Below are 13,662 nucleotides of genomic sequence, written 5' to 3' on the forward strand. Positions count from 1 at the left end.
AAAATTGTCACTTTTTAGCTATTGGTCATTATGCGATTTAATTGAATAGGATTCTTTTTCAACTGACTGTTTCTCATCAGATCCTACCCATATTTTATCCTCTTCCATCCTCTCCTCCTACTAGGATATAGAGAATCTCCTGGTTCTCAGACCTGTTCTTTAGCTACTTGGACTTACATTCTGTGACATATCAAGGTACAGTCCAGACCAGTGGGGGACTCTGTCACCCCTGCCCGGCAATGTTGGGTACCTTACAATGCTTTGCTGAAGTAGCGCCCTCCTGGGCTGCTCACAAACAGCCTTCCAGCATACCCTGAGTGTATGTGTGTATCTGAAACCTCCCAGCTGCACATGGATTACACTCTGCCATCACTTGGTGAGTCACCAAGTCACTTGGATCTCACCAGCCTTGGTTATACTGCATGCTGACACCAACACACCCGTCAGTCCCAGATTTCCCCCCAGAAATGTATGCCCTATACTGCCCAGACCTTTCCTACACAGTACAAATATTTTAAGTCTGTTATTCCTTTTAGGAAATAATATGCCAATTTATTATCTCAAATAGTTATTCACACACTTCAGTTTAAACACCTTGGATTAGATAGAACAGAAAAACAAGTTTATTAACTACAAAGAAAGAGATTGTGAGTACAATAGTGAGGCATAAGAGTCAGTAAGAAAAATCAAGATAAAATATTCACTAATGCCTAACTTAACAAACGATATCAGATTGAAGCTAAGTTTCTCACCACATACTTTCAGTAGTCTTACTGACCAAACTCTGAGAGTCAGGACCCTTCCCTTAGAACAGTGGTTCTTAACCTGAGTTCGATCGAACCCCAGGGGTTCGGTGAGTCAGTCTCAGGGGTTCGGCGGAGGTGTGTGTGTGTCCATTCCGTTCACTAGGGTTGCCAGGTGCATTAATATATTTTTGGCATTCACACAATACTTTTATGGCATTTTCAATATTTCACCATAAGAAACTGAAGGATATTGACGAATATTTATGGCAAATTCTAAAATTTGTTGCGTAATTTATGGCAAAAAATGCCATACATGGCACGACCTGGCAGCCCTGCCATTCACCCCACTCGTATGATTCGTGACGTCACGCTCCGCACGGCCATCATTGGCTGCTCGCTTGGCCTTGATATCTGTGCTGCAGAGAACTTGGTCGCTCAGTAGTCGACTTGTGACTGTCGTGATTGTACGTCATTTGTGATTTCCTTTTTAATATTCCAATCCCTTCGTACTATGTCGAGCAAAAAAAGAAAGTGGTCGGACGAATACGTACAATATGGATTCACGTGTATAACGGAATGTGATGGGAGTCAGCGTCCTCAATGCATGATTTGCAATGCCAAGTTGAGCAATTCTAGTCTAGCACCGGCATGGAGATGGGAAATACAAGAACACAACGCTTGCTGAATTCAAGGTGAAGAGAGCTAGATTCGATGAAAGGGCTACTCTGCCTGTTCTCGGCTTTGTACCCATCAACAAACCGATCTTAACAGCATCATACGAAGTTGCGTACCTGATCGCAAAGCAGGGAAAACCACACACCATTGGTGAAATACTCGTAAAACCAGCTGCGTTGAAGATGGCGAATATCATGCTGGGAAAAGCTGCTGAAAATAAGTTGTCCCAAATTCCTCTTTCAAATGACACCATCAGCAGCAGAATAGATGACATGAGCAATAACATCTTGGCTCAAGTAGTTGCAGATCTGATATCAAGCCCAGCAAAATTCAGCCTCCAACTCGACGAGACCACCGATGTTTCCAATCTAAGCCAGCTTGTTGTATTTGTGCGCTATGTGAAAGACGACATGATAAAGGAAGATTTTTTATTTTGTAAGCCTCTTACAACAAGAACTAAGGCAGCTGACGTGAAGAAACTTGTGGATGACTTCTTCAGAGACAATGATCTTTCGTAGGATATGGTTTCTGCAATTTGTTCGGACGGAGCTCCAGCCATGCTGGGACGAAACTCTGGTTTTGGTGCGCTGGTGAAAGTTGATGCTCCACACATCATTGTTACGCACTGTGTTTTGCACAGGCATGCGTTGGCAACAAAAACCTTGCCTCCAAAACTGGCAGAAGTATTAAAAATTGTAGTGGAATGTGTGAACTATGTGCGAAATAGTGCTCTGAAGCACCGCATCTTCAAAGAGCTGTGTAATGAAATGGGCTCTGAATTCGAGGTACTTCTGTACCATTCTAACATTCGGTGGTTATCCCGGGGAAAGGTGCTGAATCGTGTTTTTGCCATGCGTGTGGAATTAGCCCTGTTTTTGCGAGAGCACCAACATTGTCATGCAGATTGCTTCGAAAATTCTGAGTTCATTCTCATTTTGGCGTACATGGCCGATATCTTCGATGCTCTCAATCATCTCAATCAACAGATGCAGGGGGGTGGAGTCAACATCATCGAAGCGGAAGAAAACCTGAAGGCTTTTCAAAAAAAGCTACCGTTATGGAAACGACGAACAGAGAATGATAACTTCGCAAACTTTCCCCTGCTGGACGACAGTGTAAGTAAGATCGAAGACGTGTCTGGAATCGGAGACATTTCTGTACCCGGGGAAAAGAAGCAAGCAATTGCCGTGCACTTAGATGAGCTCGCAAAGTCTCTCGACGGATACTTCCCCACCAGAGAGTCATATCCAGCATGGGTGAGACAGTCGTTCACATTTAGTGTTGCGACAGCAGATGTCAATGATGAGTACCTCGACGAAATCATTGAACTTCAGCAGAGCCAGGTTCAACAGCAGCTCTTCAGAACAACAACGCTCTCAACGTTTTGGTGTCACCAAATCGTACCGTACCCTCTTATTGCTAAGAAAGCCCTTGAGATACTCATACCGTTTGTTACAACATATCTTTGCGAGCAATCCTTTTCGAGGATGGTAGACATAAAAACGAAGAAAAGGAACAGACTTTGTTGCGAAAATGATATGAGAGTGGCACTTGCCAAGGTGAAGCCGCGCATTTCTGAACTTGTCTCTGAAAGGCAACAGCAAAAGTCACATTGATTTGCAGTAAATATTCATTGAGTTATGTTTTTGTTTTTGTGTGACATTCATGTTTTGTTGGTTTTGTTCTTTGAACACAGTGATTTTATGTGCAACTGATGCATGGTTCATTTTGTGCACTAATAAAATATATATATCTATGTTTTGAATTTGAAAAAAAAAACATTTTATTTTTCCAACTATGAAGGGTTCGGTGAATGCACGTATGAAACTTGCGGGGCTCAGTACCTCCAACAAGGTTAAGAACCACTGCCTTAGAATCTAATGACTGCTTCCTCTGTCCCTTCAGGAGCAGTGAATGCAATGGGGGTGGGGGAGGTGTGCACCAATGCGTGTTTGTTCCTTCTTTTTATCATTTCAGGTCCCCTCTTGCGAAACATTTCCAGCTGAGCACTAAGAGACAAAGAGTCTTTGTGGAAGGATGTTCCCTGCTGGCTTTTTCTCACCTGTGTGAGCTTTCTTTGTTTCCCTCCCTGCTTGATGACTGTTTACTGCTTAAATGCAAATTAAGCAGAACACACATTCCTTGCTTAGAACTGATCAATTTACCAATTTCTGTTTGGGCAGGCTTGTGGCTTTTGGAACCTATGTTAATAATACCATACAGGGGAATCTTATAACTTCACACACAACATTGTCACACACATTTTACCAGGAAATATTGACCAGCAAATTATGAATTTTCAAATGACACCTTACAAGGCATATTTAGTACAAAGAAAATTACAATAGTGGGTAGGATGTGAATACAGGGGTGTATTCTGTCACACCCCTCCATTATCTAAATTAAACATATACTCCAGGCCTATTGAGAATTGTTCATCACTAATTTTCAGACAGTGGAATATGTTATAAACCTCATCATCTGTTACAAAAAGAAGATCCTGGGTGAAGATTCCATTGCACAGAAAAATCATTGTAGTGTTCAGATACTGTACCTGCCTAGCACTGTTAATTAGACTGTAAGCCCTTTAGAGCAATGATTGTCTTTTTTGTTTTATTTGTGTACAGTAATTTGTTCAATGGGACCCAGATCTCTGACCTGGGTCTCTAGGTACTACTGCAATACAAACAACAATGATCATTAATAATGTGAAAAAGCAGTGTAATAGGCTGAATTTTTCAATTCCCAATAAAAAAAATCTGAATTGCAAAACCATCACCAAGTGGCCTGGGTGATAACAGCATAACGTCACACAGGTAGTAAAGGAGCAATAGAGGGTCCCACATGAATAAAAAGAACATTAAATGTGCTCACTTGTTTTGTTATTTGGGGGCAATGCTTTCCCACTGTTATTCCAAAACCACATATGCCTAATGAGAGTCTGTTAGGAAGCCATTAGCTCATGCTTTATTGCATTGTTTTAGGCCACTGAGGTTTTTAGATATGAGTTCTGTAGACTGATGCTGCGTGATTCAGCTTTGAACCAGAAGCATTAATTTGTTCATGAATGTGAACTAGTGATTGCCTTCCCATTAAAGTCACTGGGGCAGACTGATCACTTGCATTTGGGTAGCGGAAAACAAACAACACCGAATAGTTCCTTCATTCCTATGGATACCAACATGACTGTTAATTTGAACCTTAAATACTACCTCTCCCTCCTTGGTCCTGACACCCTTTCAGTACTTAGCAGCAATTTTAACACCTCCTGCAACCACCCTTTAGCTAACGTTATACATGGCAAAACACCAACCCTGCAGTGACCTGCAAAACAGTGGACCTTTGGCTTTATCAGAGTCCCGCTGAATTGAATCGCGTTCCTCACAGGTCAGCCTATGAACATCTCATCCCAGTACTGAAGTCTAAATTATTTTATTCTTTTCGCATACATGAGACTCTTTAGACCCATTTTTTTATCTGTTACTGTTTTCTAAATTCTCTCCATCTTGTTGATATGCTCCACATATTGAAGTACCTAGAACTGTAAAGAGCATTCAGCACGTCTTTTTCCCAGTGCCGTGTGGACCAGGAATCAAGAAAGAGAGTAGACTCCAAGAGTTTCATAATAGTGAGAATTGGCACAGCTACTTGAACTGTGTTCTGTGGAGGAGAAACTGCTGCTGAGTGATCATAAAAAGGATGGGCGAGTGGTTCGGCTATTAGTCTGGGACTTGGAAGTCCTACTCTGCACAGACTTCCTGTGTAATGGTAGGCAAATCTCTTAGTCTTTCTGTGCAATTTTCTTACTCTTACTTTCCTATTTCACAGGGTGTTGTGAAAATTAATTTTTCCACAGTTTGTGAAGTGTTCAGACACTAAGGTAATGGGGGCCAGATACATAGCTAAAGGCATGTCTACACTGTCCGGCAGTTTGGACTGTGGGGGTGTGAATAGCAGCATGCACCAAAGAACTGTGTTGTACTCCCGCATATGGTGGACACTGCAGGCGCGAACTGAAAGATTTCTAGTTCGCACTAATGTAGTTCTCCTCAAACAGGAGTCCATTAGTATTAACTAGGGACCTTTAATTTTGCACCCATAGCGTTAGCATGGGGAAGTCACAACACAGCACTTTGGTGCACACTGCCATGCACACCCCCGTAGTAACTGCGGGGCAGTGCAGATGAATGTGAACACTTCTGGGCACAGAAAACGGCATCTGAAGTCTGTTAAAATTCTTCTGTTGCTCACTGATAGGAAATAGCTCACTGTCAATTTTCTTTTCTGTAATCCTTAACGGAACCAGCGTCAATTACATAACTAGGAATGGTATATGTGAGGCAGCCTCAAACAGTTGTTGCCAAATCCCCATTTAAACACGTATCTTTCTGTAACCTTTGAACCGTTGCACAGTCACTTACAGCGTAGCAGCAGCTTAGTCCTCCAGTGTGCTGCCTCCACTCAATCTGTGCTATTAGGGGGCTGGGAAGAGGGAGCAGGGAGGAAAGACCATGCAAATTGTCTGCAATGCCCTGTGGTGTTTATATTTGTATCCCTGCTTTGCTGTAACATATAGTGGTACTGTTATCTGAATTTTCACTCCAAGCAATTCATTTGTGTTTCTTTGGACTACTTCACTCACAGTAAATCCAGAGCAGCCCTGCTAAGTCTTTGAATTTAAGATTAATACAGAGGAAAATACATTCTGATCATCACGATTCCTTGTAGTAATACCCAGGGGTTCAGTTTAAACTGTGGGAAGTGGAAAAAGGTACAGTTTAGAAATACAGAAGAATGATACCTGAGCCTGATTCTCATTAACAGTCTGGCAGTATAAAGGGACCTGAAAAATGGTGTAAATGTAAAAGTGCCTTAGTATCTTTAATATGTCCTAGAACTGCAATTTAATCCTGTGTACATAGTAAAGATAAAAATAAATATTTTGTTCAAAAAATAAAATACTATTTTCCCCCTTTACTTAGTGCAGGAAGACACCTGTGACTAAAACACAGAAAAGGTCGTTTTTTTCAGGAGTGATCCTGCATATATTTTACCTGTAAATTACTGAAGTCAATGTAATGAGTTACGTGATTAAAGTTATGTATGTAAGAATGTCAAGGATTGGGTTTATAGGGCTCACTCAGTCCAGCTGGTGGGGAGGGGAGGCAAAAGTGCTTCTAATTCATCTGTCCATTTCTGCTGATTTTGAGGCTGACTTAGTGGCCAGTAGACCAGTGGAGATGACTGCTGGAGGGAGCCGTACAGGAGCAGGAAGGACTGGGTAGAGGTGGTTACATTGGTTTGATGACTGCTGACGGCTCTTCCATGCCTGTTTAAGTCAGGTTTAATGTCCCTTTGAATCATTCCGCTGGTCCAAAAGGAAATCAGTGGGGCTGAGGTTCTGGACCTTACTGTTTATATAAGCAACTGATTAATATTAGTTTAGCTCCGCATACATATCACATGATGTTTCACAGTTTGCTGATTTGTTTAGTTATTTCGTCATTTATGTAAGTGCTCTAGATTCTTCACAACAATCTTAATACAAAACTGAGAACCTTTTTAGGCAGTCCATGAATTCCATGTGCTCAGTAAACTTAGTAGACTGCCCAGATATTTACAAAAAAGAAGAAAAAGGCCCACATCAACAATTCTGCTCCTTCCCAAGTCCCCTAAGCCACCTCTTCCCCAGCTGCCCACATGGAAAGATGGTGTCTGCAGTATGGTTTAGAAGTTATCAAGTCTGGCATTGGGCAGACCACGGGAGAAAGTAAGTTGCAAAGCCAAGAGCAGCAGTCCTTTCTGAACTCTACACATTCTGAAGATTTTGTAATCGAAGCCAAATTCCAGGGGTAAAATCTGGATCCTATTGTCATCAATGGGAGTTCTGCCATTGACTTCAGTGGGGCTAGGATGCCAGATCTGTCCTCACTTTTCTGATACTTCCCAGTCTGCAGACTATTTGGCCTGGTATTCTGTTCTTTCACATCCTTAGAACATAATAATCATTGCAGAAGGTTGTCCCTTCCAACTTGGGCCCTGCCGGTAAGGAACTTTGGGCAGGTTACTGTGCTACCCAAATATCTTGATGTTATTTGATGTGCATATTTGAAATGCCACTGCTGTGTATTGCAGAGTCTTGACAAGGCTCCATGCATGAGCCAAGATGCACAAACCCATTCCATTGTCATTTCAAAGCAATTCCGATCCAAGGCTGTTGATCTGTGGTACAATTAAGAGAAATCCTATTATTGGTAAATAATCTACCATCCAATTAGGGTTCTTCACAATATGTTTTGTTATGAATATGAACACCAAAAGCAAGATTTTTCCTGTATCTCTGAAGAACTCTTTTCTCTTATTTTAATAGTATCATTTTAAAACCAAGTTACATCTTAATCAATAAACATTAGGGAAATGTTACATGATTGAGGGGTGGAGTGAGCTAAAATGCGAGCTTGATCTTGAAGCCACACTTAATAGCATTAAAAATGTATTTTTTTCACGAGTCTTGGCAAATAATGTCTATTTCATGTTGTGCTTTACCGGCACAATTTCCCTTATGATGAGTTGGTGTTCTATTCTAATTAGTAATAAAGTGCAACCTCCAGTGTAAGATTTGTTTACTGCTGTGCATAGTATTTGAGTCAGTCTGCCAAATCCTTAGCTGCTTTAAAGGGGTTTCAGTTGATTGTAGTCAGTGGAGCTAGGCTGACCTACACCAATTGAGGACATGGCACGATATTTGTACAAGACTTAAAACAACTTGTGGAAAAGATAGAAATTATAGTTGATATACGTCAACAAATCTACATTATGTATATAGATGGACATAGATAAGTATCATGCATATTATGATGAATACTGAGTATGGCCACTGATTACCCTTGGACTCCTTGTACTACTGATATTTATACCAGAAACTACATTCTTTTCCCCACACTATGTATGTTGGATTTTACAAAAAAAGAATAAACAATTGTCTCAGGATGACTCAATACAGAACCTTACAAAGTAGTTTCCAAATATTATCATCATCAGATAGTGATAATGAGTGATTGATACAGAGAAAGAAGAAGCAAATTTCATTTCAGTTTCAATGCAATGAGAAGAGTCAGGGTCGGGATTCCCAATAGAATCGGAGAGATCATGCCAGCTTGACAGTTTCATTGCCATTTCAAGAGACCTGTTATGGTCCTGTTAAAGTGACTTTCATTTCCATTTCACTCACATCTGAGAGAAAGTAAGATATATAGTATATTTAGGGCCACAGGACAATTATTTCATCTTGATCATCATTAAAAGAAAAGAAAATCTAAAAGATGACTTATTTTATAATATGAGGATCCTGATTTCTGATGAATGTAACATTGTTTGCTGGTATTTAAGGTCTGTAACTCTGCACTACATTTTAGCATTGAATCACCTAACTTTCCACAAGTGCTGTTGCATTCCAATTACTATCCGGTGTAGCTTTTATTTCCTATGAAGATTAAAGGATACTGCTAGATGTATGCAAAAGAAGTGACTACAGAAAACAGCATATTAGTTGGAGTATGTCAGCTTAGGAGAACATTTCTGATATGAATGCTGTAAGGCTGTTAACAAACAGACTAACTCAGTTTTCTCACCATGGAATGAAAATAAGAATCACCACATTATAATAAAATCTTGACTGGGAAGTGCCTAGAAGACTCTTTGAAACCTAGGGTGGTTTCCTTTCTTGGATTTTGATGTAGTGATACATGCAACCCACATTCTAAATTACTGTGAAATGAAATGGGTTCTGTGGAGAACAGATGGATCAAGGCTAATATGGCGATGTGCGCTGGAGATAGGAACAGATTAATACCACAAGGGGAGACTAAAGGAAAATTGGAAAGACTAGGGTATTTGAACTAATTCATGAATCATTTCCAACTGGTAGTTCTGCCTTCAGGCACAATGAATGATACCAAGACAGTATCTTTAAAAATGTATGTGTGTTTTAATGTAGCTTAGAATTCAGAACCATACTTCCAGGAGAAATTAAAAAAAAAATCCTTTACTGTTCCCAAAAAATGTACCCATATTTCTAAAACCCACATGTGCAATGTTGTTTAGTTTTCTGTACTCTGGCACGAATTGCTATTTTAACGAGTAAGACTCCCTCCCCCCGGCACAAAGCCTTTGCAAATGGATTTCTTGCATGGAATTTCTGTGGCAGTGAGGAAACTTGATTCCTCCACTCACATCCAGTCTATACAACTGCAGCCCTTTTAGTGGGTGAAGGGCAACACTTGACTGGTAGATCTGCATGCACATGTCCCCATAATTCTCCCTGACCTATCTCGCTCCAAACACCCTCAGCATTTCAATGGCTCGAACCTGCCCCCCTTCCCGGAACACTGCTCCACAGCTCATAGAGGGATCCATATCTCTAAATGAGATCTGTACATCATGTCCTCCTTAATTTAGCTTTTAACAGTTAAACTTAATGAGGTCAGATTATGATATACTTACTGAAAGGTACTTTACGCTGCATGCAACCTCACTGAAATAAACGGGAGTACTTGAGAAGTAAGGTATGATGTGAGCAAGGGCATCAGAATCTGAAACTGAAAGGACTACGCAAGCAGCAAGGAACTCCTATGTGTGAATAGGGGTATCACAATGTTGTTTGTAGTTACCAAAGCTGAGATCTGCTTATTAGGACCTCTGAGTCTCTTCAGCATGGCATGGCTGTCAGCATATGACTTAGCCTGATCGTTGTTATTCATAACAGACATGGTCAATACAAGGGAAAAGAGACGGAGAGAGAAAGCAACATCTTGATAATTGTTTTTAAATGTAAACAATCTCTTGAGAAGTCTTGCAGGAAGTGTAATGTGCAAACTACAGAGAGAGATGCAGAGCACTTGGTAGAGAAGGAAAACGTTGTGACATATCTTAATATTGCAGATGGCTGCAGTTTAGTTTGCGAGGGAGGAAATGATCTGCATGGGTTTCTGCTCAGCCACACAAATGATGCAGTTTGATGCTTTTAATACATGATTCCCTCATTCTAAACAAGGTTCAATAATAATAAAATAAAAGATATAAAATGTCCCATTTGCCTGAAAACCTGATTCTCATCCTGCTGGTTTAATTGCAGGTTGCCAATCTGGCTTGTTCTATCTCCAATAATGAAGAAGGTGTGAAGTTAGTCCGTATGGCAGCAACCCAGATTGATAGTCTATGCCCACAGGTAGGCAAAATTCTTGCTTAAAAGTACTCAAGGACTGTTAAAGCATTAAAGAGCATAAGGTATTTGACAGAGAAAAACACCCTATATGTGGATTATAGCCCTGCCTTTTTCATTATATCGTTGACTGCCTTACAAAAACTGTGTGGAATACGTTTGTATTTTGAGACTTGCTTAATGACCAGAATGAACATGGTGCACAGCTGTGCTTTTAACGTAGTCTTTAATCAATTTGTTCTTTCTCTCGAGAAAATTTTTTTGTCACTTCTCGTAACGACTTATTCTAAATAATAGGTAATAAATGCTGCACTCACATTGGCGGCTAGACCCCAGAGCAAAGTAGCTCAGGACAACATGGACGTCTTTAAAGATCAGTGGGAGAAACAAGTGAGAGTTCTCACCGAGGCAGTCGATGACATCACTTCTGTGGATGACTTCCTCTCCGTCTCAGGTACTGGGATCAAAGGAGCCTCCTAAAAATAAACCAGTAAATTAAAGTAGCAATGCAGCTGAGTCATTAATGCATTCTTCCATCCACTTAGACTGTTGTCTTGCTGAACTTAGTGGGAGTGATACAATCCTGCCAATTAATTCTTAATAACTGGTCACACTGTATGTGTATCTCTGACTTTTGGGAGATGTTTTGTATTTCAAACCTGGCCAAAAACAAACAAACAAAAAAATAACCTATCTGATGGGGCTAAAAGAATTGCAGGTAAAACAAGTATAAATTGTTAGCACCCATTTTTCAGAAGGTATTTTCCCGTGTTATGGCCACAATTCATTGTTAGTTCAAGTATCAGTAGTTGAACAGCTAACGATCCATCTAATTTGCAGGTGCTCCTGGTTCAGTGGCTAACATATATGCAGCCAAAACCAATTGAAGGGGTTGCCCCTATAAAAAGAGAAGCTGGGCAGAGGGCTGGCTGAAAAACTGGCCTTTAGTGTTGCTCTGTATGCCACAGTAAGTGGCAAACCACCTTCTCGGAATCAAAGAAGTTAGAGATGGAGACCCAGATTCTGCAGTGCAATCCATTCATTTTGTGCCACTCAAGTGGTACAAAATGGGTGAATTCTTTTCCAGTGGAAAGAAATTCTTCACTGAGATGAACCTGGCAAAGGCCACTCCTGTGCAGTCATCCTCTGCCCGCCTAGTTGCTCTAACTAATATAAGGACCACTGAAAAGACCTATTCAAATATCAAATCCGTTTCCCTACAGTGCAAGATTTCTGCCTTTGTTGTAACTAGCAGAGACAGCCTCAAGCCACAGAATTCTGAGCAGGTTCTGGATTCCAAGCCTCGGTTTGTTTGAGTTCATGGTAAAGATATGGGTCATGGGCCAAATTTGAATCCAGGTTTGGATTTCAAGCATCCCCAAAGTTCAGAACTGTTCATGGTGGAGTTTTGGCAGGACCTATCTCTATTACCTGTAAGAACAGAAGAATTTGGGCCACCCTTCTTAAATTCGTTAATTTCTAGTAATTTCTAGTGGTTGCAAATGGTAGTCTGTAAGAGCTTGATTGTCACAGCCCTTCCACAAGAGTGAGAGAGAAGATCCCTTACTCTTTGTCATAGTTCTGCCCAGAGTGTGACTCACCACTGCAAGCAAATGGATGGGAATGGGAAAGAATGGAATGTAAGTAGAAGGAAACCTGACTTGGCCCTTCAATCCTTTGCTCACCCACCAGAATAGCTGGTCAGGAACACACAGTAGGAAGCAAACTGTTCCATAAAAAGAGGTAAAGTAACTGACTGTCTCACTCAGAGACAGGAAGGAAAAGGAAAGGGATTTGGACTGTCTGGTTCACAATCCTTTCTCTGTGCTGCTTCTGGGAAGGTGAAGATACACACTTCCGCTTAGTTATGGCAGAATGTAAACTTACAATCTAGCTACAAGCAGCTAGTGATCGTGCTGCAAAATGTTATTTGTGTGTGTTTAACTCACTGTTGCATGTAGCTTGTTACCCTACCAAGATATAAGGGAGGTAGGATTGGCTGGTGTGAGAAAGGACGTAGAGTATGGGCTGAGCAGTCTTTGGGAGGAGCTTTGAGAGCAGCCAAGCATCGGGAGCCAGCATAGGCTGAATTCTGTGGTGGTCTAATTTGAGATCCTTTCATGAATAATACCAAATCCTAGGAAAGGATAGGATTTTACTTGTTACAACTTGTGTCAACTGTGCAGAAGCCACTTGCTTGCACTTCTTTTATGTATACAAAGGTAATAATGGCTAACTTAGAAAAATGAAGAGGTAAATGTACATTTTAAATGGAATAATGTAATCAGCTCTTGTTTCCAAGTAACAGGAATTCCTTATTTTTATCATGCATTTGCTCGCTATTCTTTGAGAATCGTGGCAGTAAGGCATTATTAGATCTTAATTTCATATTAGGCAAAGATTTTGAATATATACTTTTCTCTCCTGAGTCATATGCTTTTAAAAATAAACCCAGATTCAAACTGGAAATAAGTATGGTTTCTTAATTCAATCAATGTGTGAAGTTATAATCTAAAGTGCACATTTCAAAAATATTATTTTTTAAATAAGGAGTGGAGGGGGAATGGCTTAGTAATCCTTAGAAAGGATTCCTTAATTTTCATTTTTTTTTTCTGTTTGGTTCCATCATGTTATTACCAGTAATAAGGAAATGGCTTGGTTGAGCCTGATTAAACTCCACGATTCAACCCCAGAGTAGGGTGCTTACTGCAAGCCATGACAAGAAAATGAAAACTGACTCTCAGAAAACGGAGTGCTTCAGAAACGGGTAGAGCATACATTTTGATTGTACAATTAGGTCTTTTAACAGACCTCGCTGTACAAATGACAGACCAAGATGTAGTTCATAGATACAGTCCACAAGCTGAGGAGTGCCATTTGATTATTTATTTGTGTTCTACTGTTCACTTCAAAGCACTTGCATCAGTAAATTGCATGTTCTTCCCAGGGGTAATTACTGACTGTATTTTTTAGAAATCAACTTATTCTCGTGATATATTTACTGGGGATGGGCTTGAGTTA

General features: G+C 40.5%; 1 protein-coding gene across 3 annotated transcripts in view; it reads left to right on the forward strand.

Moving 5' to 3' along the window:
- The window catches only part of CTNNA2 (catenin alpha 2), a 689,583-nt gene that overhangs the window by 597,535 nt on the left and 78,386 nt on the right, over window positions 1–13,662 (forward strand). For all 3 annotated transcript variants that reach the window (XM_067555203.1, XM_067555205.1, XM_067555204.1), the window contains exons 10-11: window positions 10,555–10,647; window positions 10,939–11,095. In XM_067555203.1, the coding sequence (XP_067411304.1) occupies window positions 10,555–10,647; window positions 10,939–11,095 (250 nt within the window). The remainder of the gene's footprint in view (window positions 1–10,554; window positions 10,648–10,938; window positions 11,096–13,662) is intronic.

The sequence above is a fragment of the Emydura macquarii genome, unplaced genomic scaffold, assembly GCF_026122565.2.
Source record: "Emydura macquarii macquarii isolate MOO-44397 ecotype Brisbane River unplaced genomic scaffold, CSIRO-AGI_Emac_v2 contig_1568, whole genome shotgun sequence".
NCBI classification, from domain to species: Eukaryota; Metazoa; Chordata; order Testudines; family Chelidae; genus Emydura; species Emydura macquarii.